At 46.5% G+C, this 19,713-nt stretch overlaps 3 protein-coding genes across 3 annotated transcripts in view; all 3 read left to right on the top strand.

Annotated features, from left to right (window-relative positions):
* Nucleotides 1-381, top strand: part of ttc19 (tetratricopeptide repeat domain 19) — a 3,694-nt gene extending 3,313 nt beyond the window's left edge. The window contains exon 11 of the mRNA XM_076022154.1: nucleotides 28-381. Within this exon, the coding sequence (XP_075878269.1) occupies nucleotides 28-176 (149 nt within the window). The 3' untranslated portion in view covers nucleotides 177-381. The remainder of the gene's footprint in view (nucleotides 1-27) is intronic.
* A 4,213-nt stretch (nucleotides 382-4,594) lies between these two features.
* Nucleotides 4,595-14,181, top strand: slc4a2a (solute carrier family 4 member 2a). The gene is made up of 21 exons (XM_076022152.1): nucleotides 4,595-4,669; nucleotides 4,887-5,028; nucleotides 5,366-5,567; nucleotides 5,649-5,758; nucleotides 6,803-6,948; nucleotides 8,211-8,391; nucleotides 8,704-8,839; nucleotides 9,139-9,292; nucleotides 9,390-9,486; nucleotides 9,568-9,752; nucleotides 9,861-10,080; nucleotides 10,165-10,368; nucleotides 10,462-10,610; nucleotides 10,684-10,878; nucleotides 10,958-11,167; nucleotides 11,563-11,652; nucleotides 11,826-11,992; nucleotides 12,072-12,325; nucleotides 12,407-12,576; nucleotides 12,718-12,891; nucleotides 13,907-14,181. Exons 1-21 carry the CDS (start codon nucleotides 4,631-4,633, stop codon nucleotides 13,985-13,987), a joined length of 3,306 nt encoding a protein of 1,101 aa, XP_075878267.1. The 5' UTR covers nucleotides 4,595-4,630; the 3' UTR covers nucleotides 13,988-14,181.
* An 837-nt stretch (nucleotides 14,182-15,018) lies between these two features.
* LOC142885558 (uromodulin-like) lies at nucleotides 15,019-19,661 on the top strand. Its single transcript, XM_076022149.1, has 9 exons — nucleotides 15,019-15,133; nucleotides 15,452-16,210; nucleotides 16,316-16,402; nucleotides 16,601-16,806; nucleotides 17,169-17,323; nucleotides 17,731-17,973; nucleotides 18,048-18,195; nucleotides 18,508-18,580; nucleotides 18,658-19,661. Exons 1-9 carry the CDS (start codon nucleotides 15,055-15,057, stop codon nucleotides 18,663-18,665), a joined length of 1,758 nt encoding a protein of 585 aa, XP_075878264.1. The 5' UTR covers nucleotides 15,019-15,054; the 3' UTR covers nucleotides 18,666-19,661.
* The last annotated feature ends 52 nt before the right edge of the window (nucleotides 19,662-19,713 follow it).

Genomic DNA, 19,713 nt, shown 5'->3' with positions numbered 1-19,713 from the left:
GAGTGATGCTACGTTCTGATTGGCCAGGCCGGTTGGAGGAGGCGGTGCGGGTCTACCAGGAGGCTCTCGGTCTGGCGCAGCAGGCAGAAGACCAGGAGGCCGTGGAGCAGATCCAGGAGGGGCTGAAGGAGTTGAAAAAGAGGAACCAGGAGAGGAAGGAGTCTGCACAAAAGTGATGAAGCTCTTTGGTTGTGAGTGGGAGCTGTGTCCTCCTTCAGGCAGGAGCTGAAAGAAAGAAATGGGCGTGTCAGGACTTGTCAGGACTTGACCACGTACCACGCCCTCAATGTGGTCTGTGCTACCTTAACATAGCTGCCTGCCCCCTGGTGGCCAGCTACATTACGCAAGTTCGAATCAAATAAATGGTTTCTGTTTCAGGAAGTTCTTCTCACTCGTGTGTGATTCAATCACAATCTTACAGTTTGTTTGGTTGAAATATGTCTTTTGTGCTTTAACCCTTGTATTGTCTTGCGGGTCAAAAGTGACCCATTACCATGTTTAGCTGTAGAAAAAATACCCTAAACTATCTTTTTCCAACTTGAAATTTGAAGGGACCCCATCATTAGAAAAAGTGATACTTGTACACCACTAGGGTACTGGGATTGTCTTATGGGTCATTTTTGACCCGTGATTTATAAAAGCATTTAAACACCAGAAAAAAGTTCAAAGGCCACACACAAACTCTCTCTTAACACACACACACACACACACACACACACACACACACACACACACACACACACACATCAAAGAAACTGGATTGATGTACGAATTGAACTTGCATTTGACCTGCCTGTGCACTCTTGATCTGCAGCTGACCCCTCACATCACGCAAGCTCCCAAACAAAACAAAAAACAATCTCATACATAAAAACTAATTCAGTACAGAGGATATAAAGCAGACCTGGGCAAAGTATGGCCAGTGGGCCACATCCGGCCCGCATGAGACCTGTCATGAGTTACATGATATACCGGTCGATCGCGCAGATAGTTTAGCTCGATCACATGGAGAGAGAGAGAGAGTCGCGAAGATGCTTCCGCAGGACTTTAGCACGATCCACCACCAACCCCCCACAATGAAACTTTCCTAGGACCCCCCCGGACTCCCAACCCACCTCCACCCCCCGTTAACGAAACTGTCTCGGGACTTTAGCACAAAAATTGTTTGCAGAGTCAAGCAACATTTTGTTGTTTAGTTGTGTTATGAGTGAAGTATTTTTTATAATTCACTTCCTAAAAAAATATAGAATAGAAGATAAATTGTTGACAAAAAAGTTCCAGATTGTTGACTGTTTTTTCCCTTTGAATATAATTAATTCAGAAATAATTACTTCACATTGCTATTATATAGCAATAATAAACATTTACTGTGTACAGGAAAACTGTTATCACAGTTGGTTTGTGGTTAAAAAAAAGTGTAATGTTCACTGGTGGATCGTCTTTTTGTATTGTGAAAAATAGAAAAAAAAATACATGATAAAAAATTCATTAAATTGAGTTGAATTGATAAATACGATTGTTTCATCATGCAAAATAGATTTTGGATTTAAAATTCAATTAAATGGCTTTATTTTGGGGATTTGGTAGAGCGGGTCATTTTTGACCCGTAGGACAAGGGGAGGAAACAGAATGTTAAGATGGCACAAGGGTTAAATCGGCAGCACATTTTTCCCCCCCCCCTGAGATCGCAGATGAAAAATTAGCTCATAACTGCTGTTGTTGTTGTGGTCAGGGCCCACAGGTCAGGGCCAATGAGCCAAATCTGACAATCAAACCTGCCAGAAGGTGTAACATCATGGGCCCTGCACCCAGCAGCTTCACCCTGTGCCTCCACCCCTTTTCTCTGCCCCGACTGTGGCTCCAAATGACATCATCAGAACAAAGTGGTAGTTTCTCAAAATGAAAACTCGTCTGCACCTGTGAAGCATCACCTGGCTGTTCAACCTATGTCCAACACTGCAGACACTTTTCAAATTGCCCGCTTTAGAATTTAGATATTAGCAATCGAACCCCATACATGGCCATTAACTTGAAACTTCCTGTTAGGCTCACTTTCAAAACACGTCCGTCCATCACATTATAGAATCCATCTGATGCCATTTTTCCAAAATTCTTTCAACTTCATTTAGCGCTCCAGACTACATCACTGTTCTGGTTCATTCATCAGTTATCGCAGCCAACACTAGCATCTCGGCTAAAGTCCCAAACTATTGTCAAAGTTAAACAGCTTTGTGCACGTTCCCACAGAGAGTGACGGAGGTGAATGTCAGAATAAAAGCACCGTGATGACAGTAAACAAGCAAATGGGACCACAAACAGGAATCTACCTGCTGATGCACAAACACATGATTAGCAGGCATAAGTAGCCTGGGAAAGAGAGAAGAGGAAGAGGAGGAAGTGGAGAGGAAGAGAAGAAAGGAGGCGAGGATGAGGAGGGAGAAGGGGGGTAGGAAGGTGAGGGAGAGGAGAGGGGAGCGGAGGAAGAGGAGGGAGAAGGGGGGTAGGAAGGTAAGGGAGAGGAGAGGGGAGCGGAGGAAGAGGAGGGAGATGGCAGGGGTGGAGGAAGACGCTGGGGAGAGAACAGAAGGAGTGAAACAACACAAAGATGTGGAGGAGAAACATCGGATTTGTGTGTTGACATTGTGCCACTTATGTTATTTACGTATGAGAACAACACACACATACACACACACACACACACACACACACACACACACACACCTGTAGGAATGCCATTACTATACATCCCGCGTACACACTGAGAGAAAACACAAACGCAGATGACAACATTCACACAGGACAACAAATCTGCTAATGCAGGTATGAATTAAAAGGTTGTTGTGCAAACAGACAGCTACACACACACACACACACACACACACACACACACACACACACACACACAGAGAACAACCTATAAAAGCAGCTGCTGTGCTGTTGGGATGGCAGTGCTGGACGGTGACGACTCGTTGCAGTGACAAGGTATGAACACACACACACACACACACACACACACACACACCACTGATCACACTGATGGATCAGTTGGTTCGCTCTGATTGCAAGATTTCTTGATGTTCTCCTGCAGGGTTGATTAAAACAAAGATTTCAACAGTTCAGCCTTCTCACAGTCTTCGTGGCCTTTTCCTGTTGCACACTCCGACTCACTGCTGCCGTGTTTCCAGAAATGGACTGTGGCTCCTGGCTGTGCTCGGACTTGTGGTGAAAACGGACAAACCGCTGGAGTTATTTTACATCTCCAGTCGAGACAGTTGGTAACAGCTCCTGGCTTCCTATTGGAGGGACTGGTAGAGTCCAGTGACGTACAGTGATGGTGCAGACAGTGAGAAGCTCAGCTAGGCCAAAACAGTGAACCTTCTACCTTCCTTATTTGGAGTGGGGGAAAACTGTTTGTGGCGTTTCACGCTCAAAGTCTTTGAGTTTTTCATGAACACTTTATGGTTTCTCAGATTTTTATTGCACAGAATCTGATCGGAAAGCCAGTCGGTTGACGGGAAAATTTGGTTCCTCTCAATGATTAAATACACGAGCCTCTTACCTGTTTGGCGTTCACCTAGCTCTCTGTCACAGAGTGATGCTGTCGGGTGAATAACGATAAAGCGGATGTGTGACATCATCGGAGCGAGCCAATGGTCAGCGTGCGAGCAGCCCAAAGGGGCGGGACTCGCCTTGACTGACAGCCCAGTCTCCATGGTGACTCAGGACTGATCAGGTTTTTAGAGAGAGAGAGAGAGTTGGGCCTTTCCTCCGTCCTCCTGGCGGTCCCCCTGTCTCCCTCAGTCACCCCCGTCCTCACCCACCTCTCCTTCCCCACCCTCCCCTCCCTCTCGCTCTGCCACTTCAGTCTGTGCATTAGAATTTCTGTTCTTTCAGTGCTGCGAGGACACTGAGGTAGGCAGCAACTCTCTCCCTGGCACATGCGCGTGCACACACACACACACACACACACACACACACACACACACACACACACACACACACACACACACACACACACAGGCCTGCAGCCTGCACCGTTAACCCTGTGCTGCCACCGTTGACCACTCTGTGTTAAAGTGTCTGAAAGGTGGTTTTGTGGCCATTGTGTTGTGTTTCCGTGGTGACGGTGATGTTATCATCAAGTTTGTCCTGACGTCACCGCCTGCAGGTGGGTGCAACTGAATTTAAAAATTGGCTCAAAGTCGAAATCCTGGGGGGCAAACAGCATCGCCACTCACTAACACTCACGACACTCAGCAGCAACTTTAAAGGGACAGTTTCCCCAAAATATGACCTTCCGTCGTCTTCTAATCTCAGCAGGTGACCGGGCATCACACACACACACACACACACACACACACACACGCACAGACATGCACACCGGTGGTTAGCAGCAGGCCAGAGGTGGGACTAGTTTCTCTATGTATCACTACGAGAGGAACGGCCTCTGCTGGCTGAGTGGGTCGTCCAGCTGCCTCCTGCTCAGGTTCTCCTCATCCAGTCAACAGACCACCAGGAGACCAACGAGAGTGACGCTGACCAATAGGAGTTCAAAGCCTCCACATGGTGACCTCAGTGTTTTGCCGTCCCTCAGGTTCTGACACGCTGACCTCTGTCCCCTGAAGGAGCCATGAGCCATCAACAGAGCTCCCTGGGTCCTGGCCACACGGTGAGTCTTTGCCAGACATGAAGAGGACAAACTCCAGAGCAGCAGCGCCCTCTGGTGGCTTGCAGCTGTACACTGCAGAAGTCGATGCACTTCTTTTTACACTCGCATGTTTACTTTTTCATCACTAAGGTGATTCACTGTACAATGAAAAAGATCAGAGGAGGTTTGGTTTGGTCAACTGTTCTTTCACTGGTGCTTCCTGCTCCTGCATGTCCAGACTCCCGTGCATGGTGTCCGTGATGAGGAGGAGGAGGACCTGAACAAGGCCTTCGAAGTACAAGGCTTTCAACACATCCTTAGTCCTCCAGCCCACTGTCCCCCCGACAGCCACAGGGTCTATGATGAGCAGGACTTTGAGGGTGAGACACCTGGAGAGACAAGATTTCCAGAGTTGTAGTGGGATCAGACTGACTGATGAGGGGCTTCAGAGGCTTCAATGCTCATCCTGTAGGGAGCTCCACCGTCCTCGTTTACGCTGCTATAATGGTCTAGATGCACAGTTGTTTAGATAGTAACAACAGTCTATGGAGATAGATAGATAGATAGATAGATAGATAGATAGATAGATAGATAGATAGATAGATAGATAGATAGATAGATACTGTAGATACTGTTGATACTTTCTCCACAATGTTTCTTTCTCCACACTGTTTGATTACTGCTGACATCTGACTGGCCTCTTATTACCTGCAACAGATCACCGCCTCTTCTCTCCCCACGTCCACCAGCCGCTGTCCAGACCGTCCACCGACGGAAGGAGGAAAAAGGTCAATGAGGGGAGGAGGGATGGGAGGCGTGGTCAAGCACCTGCAGCCACCATAGAAGAAGGCCAGGAGGAGGCCAAGGATGAAGATGAGTCCTGTAGCGATGAAGAGGGGGGACGAGCGACTGGCTCCAGGTGACTAACCCACCTGTCTTGCTGTGAACAAAAAAAATGAGTGTGTCTTTTCATTTGTTTGTTGTCTCACTCCTGCCACAGGAACCCGCCCACCATCCCAACCAATCACAGCAGCCGCTCGCCTGTTTGCCATGTCGGTGACGCTGATGAGGCCGAGACGCTGACCTCTGTCGACCTTGATGGCATCAAGAGTCAGTCAAACAAATTAAATCCTTAATTTGAACTGTTTCCTGTATGCTGCTAACGCTGCGTGCTAACAGATCTGAGAAACTGTGTGTGGAGCACATGTTCATCAGTGAGTGCTTACCACTTAAGAGTTTCAAGTGTGTTCCCTGTTGTTGTGCGTTGATGTTGTGCTCGTCAGGAGGTCGATGGGCAAGCCACACTCAGTATTTGCTAACGTGGCTGAAATGAGACCAAAGATCATGTGACGAGTGGCACATCGCAGGACTGGCCGTTAGAATCTTGGACACTGAGTCTTGAAAGAACTTTCTGTCACCCCTTCGCCACCATGTGACCTGAATACAATACTGCCACCCAACACACTGCACCCACGGCCTCTATCTATTGTCACAGTCTGTGTGTATGTGGTGGACTGCGGTTCTGCTTCTGGTTCTGGTTTTGTCTCGATGCTGTCAGACCGACTGAAGCCCAGTCTCACTCAGAACTCACTTGTTCCTGCCTGCCGCCTGCTCACGACTCAGCCAAGCTGAAGAAGCTGCTGCGCACCAGACAGGATGGAAACATGCCAGACAGGAAGTGGCCCCCAAGCCGTTAGTCTCTTCAGTTAGCTAGCCCTCATCCTCAGGTACACAGGTAGAGGGTGCCGCTTGTGCAACCTCTTGACTTCTCCTACCTTTTATCTGTTATGGCTTTATGTGATTGGCTGCTTGTTTTTCCAGGAAAACGAGAAATGATGTGAACACCTGAAGCTGTGTGGGATTACTGGGTGTACGTGTGTGTGTTTAAACTCACTTCTCATTTTACTGATGCATCACTGAAGTTCAGTTGAGCTTGAGATTTTGTTAGACGGCAGAAAGTTCCCACGAGAACACGTTTTGTGTGTGTGTGTGTGTGTGTGTGTGTGTGTGTGTGTGTGTGTTAGAGAGAGAGAAAGAGAGAGAGAGAGCATGGGGAGAGAGAGATGTGTGTTGTGTAACAATGTTAAAGCCTTGTTAAAGGTTTTGCCTTGACGTTTGACTCCGCCCACTACTCGCTCCCGCTCCCACCCCCAGGTCACCGACTTGACGACGTCCCGGCTGTACGGCGCCACCTGGTGAGGCGGAGCTCCAAAGGGCCGCTGATCCACGGCACCAATCAGCTTGGCGGTCAGACAGAGTTGCCCCTTCGACACCTGCGAGCAGACCGCACCCCTCATGAGGTCAGTGGGCGGGACTTAGGACAGTCAAAGCCATCAACTTATTGTTTGAGCTGCGTTCAATCTGCTGCATTTTATTCCTGCTGATGACCTCCATGATCTATGAACTTCTGACTCCTCCTGTGGGAGGGGTTTTGAGTTAGGGTGAAGTTAAGTAAAGTTAGGTTAAGTTAAGCGCCTACAAATCTCCAACCACTTGACATCTTCATCTCCTCCCATTTTCCTGAGTGCTGCCTTCCTTTTCCAGTGATGTCCTCTGGAGCCAGACAATGCTGAGCTGTCAATTGTGCTGTTAGTTTGTGTCATGATAGGTTATTTGAGCTCTGGATGATTGAATTTTATTCAACTTGTTTACACTCAGTGGAATAAAAAAAACTCACAGCATTTGGAATGTAAAATGTTTCTTCTCGGATCTGAGCTTCGCCGCTGCGTCACCGTATGCACGCTGTGTGGGTCAGTGATGTGACAGAGAAAAACACACACAACTTTGAGAACTGAGAGAGGCCTGTAGACCTCTGTTCCTGACAGATGGATCCAGGTGCAAGCCAGCTGAGAACTTAGTCAGTGCAAGAACAATAAAAACAATAGAAATGTCCAAACGGCTCTGACATGGGGCGAAAGACGAGCCGAGGGTCTCAGTCCGTTAATCCAGGACCTATTGTACCTGGGCCACTTCCTGGACCGGCAGACTAATAAGAAGGTGGGGAAGGCAGGTCGGGGGAGGTTGACTCTGCTGGTTCTGGTCTTCGGGATGCTAGGTTTGGACTTGAACAGTCGGGACAGCGAGGTACCGTCTCAATCTTTGTTTTATTACCTCCTGTAAGTTTTCAGTTGTATTGCTTTGTATTTTATTTTTGTGAAGCTCTGCCCACTTTAATTCAATCTCTAATCACGCTGAACAGAATGGTTGTTTTTGTAGAATGTCTTGAGAACATGAATTTATTTAGAAACATAGTCTGGTCTGAAATCATCTGCTGATCTCTGAACTTCAGACTTCTTGACAGATTTAACGAGTCCTTCCGATCTGTTTAGGCTGTTGAGGCTTTCTTTGATTCTTTCTATATCGGTGCAGTGGGCACAGACACATCTAGCCAATCTGGCCACAGAGGCAATATTTTTTACACTACTAGAGGTTCAGCCTATAGGTCAGAGGTCAGGGTAACAGGACAACATTATGCTTCGTGTGAAGCGTGTAAAGGTTCCAGTTTTCTCAAGTTAAACTAAACAAGTGCGTACGTGTGTGTTTGTGTGTGTTTTGTGTGAAGGTGTTTGTGGAGCTGAACGAGCTGGTGATTGACAGGAACCAGGAGTTGCAGTGGAGGGAGACAGCTCGATGGATCAAGTTTGAGGAGGAAGTGGACGAGGAGACGGAGCGCTGGGGGAAACCTCACATCGCCTCGCTGACCTTCCGCTCGCTGCTCGAGCTGCGCAAAACCATCTCTCATGGTAAGCGGGCTCTCTGCTGCCCCCACCAGGAAGAGGATGACAACAAACTCGTGGGGAAAGTTGTGCATTTTTCGACTCAGAAAAACATTAGAGGATGACAGTAAATTAGGATTTGATTAGGATTAGGATTTATTTGCATTACATCATCAACTGAAGACATGATGAGATGCCCCCTTAATTAAAACAAACAAACAAACAAACAAACAAACAAACAAACAAACAAACAAACAAACAAAGGCATTAGCATTAGACACAGAGACATATCTGAGGGGTTCAGTGATTTGCCGATAAAAGTGTGACTTGTGCTGGTAGGAGCCGTATTGCTGGACCTGAAGCAGAAGACACTGACAGGAATTGCCCAGCAGGTGGTGGAGCAGATGGTCATCTCAGATCAGATCAGAGCAGAGGACCGAGCCAACGTCTTGAGGGCTCTACTGCTCAGACACAGGTCCATCATCCATTCTCCACCCATCCTAGTCAATCCATCATCCATCCAACCCATCATCCTCCATCCATCATTCAGCCATCCATCTATCCAATATCATCAATCCACACCACCCATTGTCCTTCCATCCTCATATATCCATCACCCATCAATTCTTCTTCCATCCTCAACATCCTCATTGAACCATCCTCATCCATCCATCCATCCATCCACTCATCCATCCTACAGCCATCCATCCTCATCCATCCATCCATCATCCATCTGTTCATTCATTAACATTCTGTACATATTTTTTTCATCAGTCACCCGAGTGATGAGAAGGACCACAGCTTGTTCAGCAGGAACATCTCTGCAGCCAACATCTCTGCAGCTACCATGATGGAAAGACACAATGGCCAATCAGAGCCCTCGATCAATGTGATGAATCATAGAGACCCTGAAGGAGAGAAAGATAAGGTAATGAAGAAAGACCAGTCACCAAACACAATAATGTGTAAAAACCTCATTTGTGTGTGTGTGTGTTGTGTGTGGGTCTGTGTGTGTGTGTGTTCAGAAAGAAGGGCCGCCTCTTTGTCACTCCAAATCCAAACATGAAGTGAAACTCATGGAGAAAATTCCAGAGAGTGCCGAAGCCACCGTGGTCCTTGTTGGTAGGAATGATTCCACCTCAGTGAGACGAAGGGATGGAGATCCCACTGGGGTTTGTCCTCATCCCTCTGCTCTGTCTGCAGGTAGTGTGGGCTTCCTGGACCAGCCCTGCATGGCATTTGTGCGACTCCATGAGGCAGTTCTGCTGGAGTCGGTACTGGAGGTTCCTGTCCCTGTCAGGTTCCTCTTCCTCCTAATGGGTCCGCCCACCGCCAACATTGACTACCACCAGATTGGACGTTCTATTTCCACCCTCATGTCAGACAAGGTAACACCTGCTATTTTACTATCATGAACACCAGATGGCAAGAGTTTAAGTTGTATTTTGCAGCAAGCCTAAGCTACATAATATGACTGCTTTGACCGTTTCACCCAGCACTTCCACGAGGCGGCCTACCAGGCAGACCACCGGCAGGACCTGTTGACGGCCATCAACTGTTTCCTGGATTGTAGCGTGGTGCTGCCACCCTCAGAGTTGGAGGCCGATGACCTGCTCCACTCCGTGGCTCGCTTCCAACGAGAAATGCTGCGGAAGAGGGAGGAACAGCAGAGTGTCAGACTACAGGAGAAGCAGATTATTGCAGAGCAGGACCACGGTTGGTTTTTCATTTCTATTTGCTGGTTTTAGTTGTAATTTGCTGGAATAATGAAAGTTTACAACTAAGTGTTTTATCCCGCAGCCTCCCTTGGTCCCTCCAGGCCTGACCAGGAGCCCCTGAAGCGCTCCGGCCGTCTCTTCGGTGGTCTGATCAAAGACGTGACTCGGCGCTACCCGCAGTACCTCAGTGACCTTCGAGACTCTCTGAACCCTCAGTGCATGGCTGCCATCATATTCATCTACTTTGCTGCACTGTCGCCAGCTATCACCTTTGGTGGTCTCCTGGGTGAGTCATGGAAACCCTGAAGCGGCTGAAACTGCAGTTGTCTCCACCCTGAGCTCAAATCCCAGACCCTTGTGTTTCGTTCTCGTGTTGCAGGAGAGAAAACTGGGGGACTGATAGGTGTGTCAGAGCTGATCGTTGCCACGGCGCTGCAGGGACTTGTGTTCAGCGTGCTGAGTGCTCAGCCGCTGCTGGTGATAGGCTTCTCTGGACCGCTGCTGGTGTTTGAGGAGGCTTACTTCAATGTGAGTTTGCACCTGGCTGGTGACTCAAACACTGTGGGTTGTGCTCACTGACCTGCTGAGTGTCTTTATTCAGTTTTGTAAAGCCAACGGGATCGACTATCTGACGGGCCGCGTCTGGATCGGTTTTTGGTTGGTGCTCATCGTCTTCATCACAGTGGCCTTAGAGGGGAGCATCCTGGTTCGCTTCGTCTCCCGTTTCACACAGGAAATCTTCTCCTTTCTCATTTCCCTCATCTTTATCTATGAGACCTTCGCCAAACTCGTCAAGGTGTGGTCACAGATCAGCTTTCTCATATTGGCAACAATATGGTTTTACCTTAACATTCATTTGTTTTTTTCTTATCCAGATCTTTCAGCAGCATCCTCTGAAAAACTGTTATGGTCAAGGTAATGCATCGTCTCCGGAACTATGGAACTTCACCACCACAGCACAAGTTCCTGGCAAAGTTGTTGGAGAACCAAACACGGCCCTGTTGTCTCTGGTGCTCATGACCGGCACATATTTCATTGCTTTCTACCTAAGAATGTTCAAGAATAGCTCCTTCTTCCCTGGCAGGGTGAGTACACGTCCAAGTGTGATTGTCGGCTGTAGGTAGACACAGAACAAAATAGAAAGAAAAAACTTGTACATCACAACAAATGTGCAGATTTTAGTCGGTCCAGGCCAATACATGAAGTTGTATTAGGACTTATATTGCAGTGAGAGATTAATGAGACAGCCAGACTGGCAATCAGATACCAAAAAGGTGAATTGTTGTACCACAAACAGATTTTAACAGGTCCAGAGTAGGTCCAGATCAGGTCCAAGTGCAGCTACAGATCCAGATCAAGTCCAGGTGCAACTAAAGGTCCAGACGAGGTCCAGGTGCAAATGTCTTGTTGATGTCTGTTGCTAAAACATTTGGCCTCCTCCACTGATGGAACCTTTGATCAGTGGTGCTGTCTATTTTAGCTCCGTAGGATCATAGGAGACTTTGGGGTTCCCATTGCTATTCTCATCATGGTGCTGGTGGACTACAGTGTGGAGGACACCTACACTCAGGTCAGGACAGTCTCATCACTCAGACACATTTGTAGGCAGAAGTGGAAGTCTGTCATTTGTTAGCAGCTGCTTGGATTCTTTTCTATTCTACTATGTCTTCAAACATAATGTTTCTTGAAAGGACACAATGCTGTGAAGTTGGTTAACTAACACACTTCCTGTTGGTTCAACAGAAACTGAATGTACCCAGTGGATTCTCAGTGTCCAGTCCCGAGAAGCGTGGTTGGCTGATTTCTCCTCTGGGGTCAGATGGCCAATTTCCTGTTTGGATGATGGCAGCCAGCATCTTGCCGGCCATCCTTGTCTTCATCCTGATCTTCATGGAGTCCCAGATCACAGCGTACCAGCCTTTATTCTTGTTATCTATTCGCCTTTCCTGACACATACCAGAACATCATTCCTCTGTGTTTGTCTGTCAGGCTGATTTGCAGCAAGAAGGAAAGGATGCTGACGAAGGGTACCGGTTTCCACCTGGACCTCCTCATTATTGTGGTAGTGGGTGGAATTTCAGCGCTGTTTGGGTTGCCTTGGTTATCCGCCGCCACTGTGCGCTCTGTCACCCATACCAACGCCTTAACTGTCATGAGCAAAGCGGTTGCACCTGGAGACAAGCCTCGCATCCAGGAGGTGAAGGAGCAGCGGGTGACTGGCTTCATGGTGGCGCTTTTAGTCGGTATGATGTGGGAAAAACTCAAGAACTACTGCTGCTGCTTTTCTGTCTTGACCCTCAGTGCTTAAACGCATTCTCTTGCAGGCCTATCCATCGTGGTTGGGGATGTTCTGCGTCAGATCCCACTAGCGGTGTTGTTTGGGATCTTCCTCTACATGGGAGTGATGTCTCTGAACGGGATCCAGCTCACGGACCGACTCATCCTGCTGCTGATGCCTCCAAAATACCACCCTGACTACAACTACGTCCGCAAGGTCTGTCCCTGGAATCTTTCCTTTCAGAGACTTGGACCAACCAAAAGGCCTCACCTGTCCCTCTGTGTTACATGTCACCTGTCTGTTACCTGTCCCCCTGTGTCACGCGTTACCTGACCGTCTGTTTCATGGCTCCGGCAGGTTCGAACATTACGGATGCACCTGTTTACTGTGGTCCAGCTGATCTGCTTGGTCCTCCTGTGGGTTGTCATGGCATCGGCGGCGGCGCTGGCTTTTCCCTTCATGCTGCTGCTGACCATCCCAGTGAGGATGCTAATTCTGCCCCGCCTCTTCACCAGGAGAGAGCTTCTGAGTGTGAGTGCCACCCATCACAACGTCATCAAATGATGTAGCCACTCCTTCTACTACTACTAAGGCCACTAAAACCACCACTACTACTACTGCTACTGCTACTATCATTACTACTGCTACTGCTAGTGCCACTCCTCCTTCTCTGTGACCTTGAACAGCAGGAACTTCTGTTTCATAATGCTATACAACAACAAGCCCAGGACATGACTGATAAGATTAAAGACCCTCAAAAGTTCAAACAATCTCATTGTTCTCGAGCACCTTATCTCCAGTCAGTAACTACAGACTATAAAAAACAGGCTATAATACATACTGTACACATTCTGTCTATGTACTATTTTTGTGCACATGGTTCCCACGTGAACCTGTTCAGTCTTGAGGAACACAATTGCTTTTATCGTTTCTAAACCATCTATAGTAGTGGAAAATTTTTTTCCGGACACCCCAAAAATTTTACTCAATCCTAATTATTGTCATTAGATAAAACATTTTTGTGTGTGTGTTTCAAAATGTTTGACTGCATCAGAGGCACACAAACTAATGGAGATTGTGTTGTTTATTGTTCATCAAACAAAATTAGAAAACTAAATTCTTGTAGTTCTTGTATTCTTGTACCCTGGATTTGTTGCAACGGATTTTGTCTTGCTGAAACATTCATTTTTGAGCTCGATGGAACGGTGCACATGCAGCGTGGTTGAATGTTTGTGACTGCACTAAAATAAAATGCATTCGGAGAATAGTGCAATGCAGTCCACCACAAATGCATTAGGTGTCCAAAAACCTTTTTTCCACCATATATCAATTTCATATCTCAACTCCAACAACAACTGGTGTACGCTGCTATTCACAGTTTACTTGAGAAGTTCAATCAGCTCAATCAACTTTTATTTTTGTAAAGCACTATATCACTTCCAACAGCACCTCGAAGCACTTTGCAATATCAAGAGAAAACCAATTGAACTGAAAGTTTTGTTTTAAATTTTGACTGCGACCCGTTACTCTGGCAACCAACCTGCAGCTCGACGCAGATGATGCTGAGCCCAACCTGGACGAGAAGGAGGGCCAGGACGAGTACTCACAGCTGCAGATGCCCGTGTGATGTGGGACTGGTGGACCCTACCCTCTTTGTTGACGTATCAGAACTCATGTTTCTATATGTGATTTGGTGTGTTGGTGTGTGGGGGCGGGTTACGTGCAGAGGTATGACTGGTTATTTGTTCCTGTCTTCCATTAAAACCGAATTTTATCTTTCAAACATCCACTTTTGCATGTTTATTTGTTCCCAATTATCAGTCGCCAATCTAACAAATATAAAATGAGTTTTGGATCAAAGGAAAGATGAGCTGGAAACTGACGATGGGAATTTTTGCACTATGTTAGAATAACAACCAGCTGCTGGTCTGGCAGCACTGGTGAACTGTTGACACCTGAAAGGCCCAGTAGCTCAGATGGAGGATGATGACAGGCTTTCAGAGCTGTGGGAGTTCTGTCTAATTAGCAGAGAAACCAAAGAAAACAGCTCTGTCTAGAGGAACCTTCTCCAGCCTGGACCTTCTCTAGCAGCTGCCATCCAGTGTTTCTCTGAGGCCAATGAGCTGCTGAAGTCCTGCTGGAATCATTCAGAACAGAAAGCAGCTCTAATGTGCTGGAACAGTAAGAAAAGTGCATGACAAAATGAGCTAATCATTAACATTACTCACTGATTGAGACTTTAAACAGTGAGATAAACTTGTCTTTCGGTGATGATTGATGTGTGGACGCAGTCATATTATTGTCAGAAACAGATGAACTGACCGATAGTGATAATTTATTTTTACTACCAGATTTATTTTTACAACCTGGACTACTGTTCATAAATAAAGCGGTGTGATTCCTGGCCTTGTCTTTGTTCTTCCTGAGCTGAGGAAAGGACACAATCTTCCTCCCTGAAATTCAGGTAAGTCCAAATAATTGAGTGTTACTATGGAAGACCTAATCTTCAATTTGTTCTTCCAGGATTTGGGATACAGCATCATGCGAGCAGCTGATGATTAATGCAGTTGGCTGAGATGAATCACAACTTAAATCAGAGTTGAATTTTTAATTTTAATGTGGAACATTTTGAGGATTTGAAGTACAGAATCTGAATCGGCAGCTTCTATCTGTTTATAGTCTCGTGCCTGAAAAATGTTCTGCTGGTTTGCCCAAATGCTCCTGCTGTTCCTGGTGCTCAGCTGTTCTGCTCAGGACACAGTCCAGCCCCCAGGTGAGTTGAATGACAGCCTGAGGTGAGCGTACGGTAGCAGTGGCAAGTGGAGTCTAGTGGCAGCTGATAGACCTCTGGTTTCACAGCAGTGTGCTGCATAAATGTGATATTTCCATTATTCACCGGAAGGTTGTAGATCATGCTATCTATCTCTATACTGGCCTTATATGGCATCTGGCTCTGTGTTACTCTGTAAATCTGGATACAATAGTGTCGGTTTTCTTAGTGGATTCCATCTTTTCCCAGTTTGAGCATAAGTTAATACTTGCTGGCAACAGAGAGACTGCAGTGTCTGACTGCCATGTGCCATGTCCTCAGGTAGTGCCGCCACCAGCTGCGACGCTTGCCACAAACTTGCCCGTTGTCACACCACCAATGTCCTGGACAACAATGTGGATACTGTGGGCGTGCTCTGCCGCTGCGAGGACGGCTTGATGGGTGACGGCTTCACTTGCTACAACAAAACCACCTGTGGCTCAGGCTATCGCTGGTCACCACAGCTCGGTTGTGTGGACATCAATGAGTGCTCGCAACCCAATCAGCCCTGCGGTCCTGGCCAGCTGTGCCAAAACAGCCCGGGCTCCTTCCTCTGCCTCCCAGGCCCTGCATCTGTGCAACCAAGGGCCAAGCCCCACTCCATGCAGTTTTCCTGTGAGGGGGTGACTTGCCCGGAAGGTCAGGACTGCGTTATGGTCAATGGTGGCTATCGGTGCGATGACCCGTGTTTCCGCAATTTACGATCTCATACTGAATGGAGAGCCACCAATTACACAAAAGGCTCTAACTGCGATTCTCATTCATCAAACAACTGGTACGAGTTCTCCCCGTACGACAACATTATACGGATGCCTGAGAGGTGTATTGAACCCAAAAGTTGTGGTACGGATATTCCACTGTGGCTGAAGACTCCTCACCCAGCGCTGGGCGATGGAATCATCCAGGCTGAGGTCTGTGGCAAGGCCAACGGCGACTGCTGCTTCCATAAGTCCAACCCTATCTATGTGAAGGCCTGTGCTAGAGACAAGTATGTCTACAAGCTTTCTCCCGTCAGCATGTGCAACATGGGGTACTGTGCAGGTGAGCAGGAAGGTGCAGCTGATTGTCACAGTCCTTGTTCTGGGCTTTGTGGTAAGTTCTTGATGTTCCTGTACTGGAGTAAAATATTTTTGTGGTTCTTGCCAGATGTAAACACTGACGTGTGTGCCACATGCCAGGACTACGAGATGTGCGTCAGTAAAGACAAAATCAACTTTAGGTGTGAACTTCGAGGTAGGTGTACCACGTCCACCAGAGGTGCAGGAACTGGAGACCTGGAGGTTCCTGGTGCTCTGGGTTAAGGACCTGTTTTGCCAATTTCCTTCTGTTCAATCTAATTCATACTGAACAGAAGAGAAGTCTTTCCGACATTGGTCAGTGGGCAAGCTCGACCCACAATGCTTTGCTCCTGTGTATTTGCTTGTGCCACAGAGGAAACAGGTCTTCTGAAGCCAGAGCTGGTGTGTGATCATGACCAGATGAGTCTCATAATCAGAAAGGACTTGTTGGAGAAACAAAAGCTGAATAGCACCTCAGGCCACATGAATGACCCTCAGTGCAACCAACGACTCGACCATCAGGAGGCAGTGTGGTACACATTGAAGCGCAGTAGCAATACCTGTGGAACCACGGTGAAGGTGAGAGTGGTCATATCCCCCAAGATATTTCACACGCCCAAAGCTGCATAATGTATCTTAACCACCAGGGGGCAGAAAATGGTGTAATGGCTAAATAGCATCATTATAACACTCACTTTAAAAATATACATTTAAAATGCATCATTTTGTCACTGATATAAGTAGAAATTCTAAGAAACACGGGGTTTCCTGAGGAGCAGAACAGAAAAACTTTATGAACCAACAGAAGTTTGAAAGTCTTTATCTTTGTGTTGTCAAGGCAACGTGAAAACAGTATTTTCCTGGAAACTCCTTTAATTTGATTATGTCACTGTCTGGACCTTTGAATGAAACCCGTCTATTGGTGTCTCTCAATTTTTCAGAGCAACAGAACCCACATCATGTACTCGAACACCTTGTTCATGTACCGCCCCAGTGCTGGACATAACGACTACAGGGCCAGAAGGGTTCCGTTCACCTGCGCCTTCCCAGTGCACAACCTCACCAGTCTGGACACGTCCATCCAGTACCAGCCACTGTAAGTTTGTAAGGTCAATGTCCCCTGAAACATGAAAACCATATTTTGTTAAAACAAAACAAAGCAAAGGAACAATTTATAAAACAGCTTGAAATATCTGTAATCATCATCCCACAACATATGTGAATTTCAAAGATCTGTTCACGACAGATTTTGGACTCATCGCAAATCAAAGGCAAGAATTTGTCACTTGTGGATGGTTGTTTTGATGGTTTTGGGAAAACCTCAATTGTGACTAGTAAGGCAGATGGTAGACCAGAAACCAAAGGTTACTATAGTGCAAGAAAAGGGCAGCCGGAGGAATTTCTGTTGAGGTCATATCTGTGCTCACATGGAAGGGCGAGGAACTTATGAACTATTCTGCAGGCAGCCACCAGAGGGAACATTGTGACCACTGTTCTCCACAGGGACGGAGTAGCGGACCTACAGGCTTCTGGTGAACCCTTTAATGCCTCCATAACTCTGTACCAGCGTTCGGACTTCCGTGAGCCACACCCCCATGGCAAACTCCTCCTGCCACTGGGCACGCCCCTTTTTGTACTGTTTTCTGTGGATTTCGACAACAGCGTGAGGCCGCTGGTGGAGGAATGCTATACCACCAAGTCCTCCAGTGCTGATGACCCAGACAGACAGTATCTGATCCGGAACAGGTGATGACACCAGAACCTCTGTGACTCTGGAGGCTGCCACAGGATTAAAGCAGCCTGATTCGCTCTCACTGCAGGTGCCCATTGGATTATCGCCACGTGAATTTGAACCACATCAGCCAGAAGGGGGTTCATTACCGCATGATGCTCTTCAATATCACGGAGGTTTATATGCACTGCAGGGTCGGCCTCTGTGATTACGGATCAACACACTCCTGCTTCCCGGTGAGTGTTCAGACATCTTTGAGCATGAAGAGTTGAGCTGCTTCTGCTCTACTCCACAAGCTGAAGACCCTCCTGTAACTTTGGCCTTCAGCCTGTTACATTTCCACAACAGCTTCTGGAGGTTTCATAAAGGTTCCTGCTTTATCTGTTGGACTGTTAGACTTGTTTGCTTTTCTTGGGTGATAAAAGTCATGGCATAACACCTCTCAACTGGTGGGGGCTTTGGGTGTGGCTTTCTTTCTCTAGCTGTAGTGACCATCTTCCCCTGAGAGCCGAAGGTCCAATTCCATCTCTTCTCTCATCTGTTTTCAGTGGTGTTCCAGACGTCAGGCTCGATCGCTCAGGTCTCCCTCTCAGCTTCCTGTCTCCATCGGACCAATCAGTTGTGAGTGTTTCCTCCCTCTGTGACGAGGTGTTCTGCTCCTGTTTCGATTGATGGAAACGGTTTGCTCTTGTGTTCAGGGTTCTGAGGAGCAGCATCGCCTCTGAAGACAGGAATCAAACCTGCAACTCTCCAGATGATTGATAATATGCTGGGTGTCATTTTTCAGAGTGATATACAAATGATGTATTCATTTTACTGAAATGTAGAAGGAACCACTTCATAGCAAGGTGTATTCGATTTTCTGGAATGATGCTTATGGCACTTCTTAACATCATAACAACAACTTCTCCCTGAGTTAAACAGAAACATGCTCTGAAACACAACTCGACTTTATTCACTGGTTGGACGTAACAAAATTCAAATACTTTGTTACTCTACTTTAGTAGATTTTTCAGGTGAGTATTTCATTTTCTGGGAAATTTTTACTTTTACTCCCTGCATTTGTAACACAAAAATCTGTATCTTCTATTTCTTACATTGAGAAAATACCAGTTAGTTTTTTTGTGAAAAACTTTAAAAGATACAAATTCTATAAAAAAAAAAGAAGTATTTCACTAACAATTACAGTTGTTGTTGCTTGAAATGAGAGCAATTTGAACTATGATGTGATGTAGTTAAATATATAAGTGCCTCTGTAAGCTCTGCTTTAGGATCACCGTTCAAGATGTTTTCAGTACAGAGAAAAATAAAATGTAGAAAATAACTTTGGTCATTGTTATTACAAGTGTCCACATCTAATAATGGCTAATTGGTCATAACTATTACCGGTAAAAGTTTGGTTGTGCTGCAGATGAATTAGTATTAGTTAGCAGTGAGATAACCAAAGTTGTTAAAAAATTATCCAGAAGCTCATTCCAGGCCTCTGGTCAGTTCAGTCCACATTATTCTCTCACAACTTTTACATTTTTGCAAAATTATCAACTAATGTATTGTTTCAATAATGGCAAAACATATATATTTTACTTTTTCGAAAGTACATTTCAGAACCTGTACTTCTTTACTTTTACACGAGTAAGAGTTGAATCAGCACTTTTGCTTTTACCAGAGTATTGTTTTTTCACAAGTGTCCATACTTAAATACAGAATGTGAGTACTTTTGCTTCTTCTTCTTCTTCTTCTTCTTCTTCTTTTTT

The sequence above is a fragment of the Nelusetta ayraudi genome, unplaced genomic scaffold, assembly GCF_046127955.1.
Source record: "Nelusetta ayraudi isolate G7.1 ecotype Tasmania unplaced genomic scaffold, CSIRO-AGI_Nayr_v1 ptg000011l, whole genome shotgun sequence".
NCBI lineage: Eukaryota > Metazoa > Chordata > Actinopteri > Tetraodontiformes > Monacanthidae > Nelusetta > Nelusetta ayraudi.
The sequence above is the reverse complement of the archived record's forward strand: the minus strand, read 5'-3'. Positions and strand labels throughout refer to the sequence as shown.

What these genes read in the sequence shown, in the direction of transcription:
- slc4a2a (XM_076022152.1), top strand. Translation starts at nt 4,631, where the DNA reads ATGAGCCATCAACAGAGCTCCCTGGGTCCTGGCCACACG. An exon ending in CCCTGGGTCCTGGCCACACG is followed by an intron (nt 4,670 to 4,886) that starts GTGAGTCTTTGC and finishes CTGCATGTCCAG; the next exon opens with ACTCCCGTGCATGGTGTCCG. An exon ending in TATTGCAGAGCAGGACCACG is followed by an intron (nt 10,081 to 10,164) that starts GTTGGTTTTTCA and finishes TTTATCCCGCAG; the next exon opens with CCTCCCTTGGTCCCTCCAGG.
- LOC142885558 (XM_076022149.1), top strand. Translation starts at nt 15,055, where the DNA reads ATGTTCTGCTGGTTTGCCCAAATGCTCCTGCTGTTCCTGGTGCTCAGC. An exon ending in CCTGTGGAACCACGGTGAAG is followed by an intron (nt 16,807 to 17,168) that starts GTGAGAGTGGTC and finishes TCAATTTTTCAG; the next exon opens with AGCAACAGAACCCACATCAT. An exon ending in TCCATCCAGTACCAGCCACT is followed by an intron (nt 17,324 to 17,730) that starts GTAAGTTTGTAA and finishes TGTTCTCCACAG; the next exon opens with GGACGGAGTAGCGGACCTAC.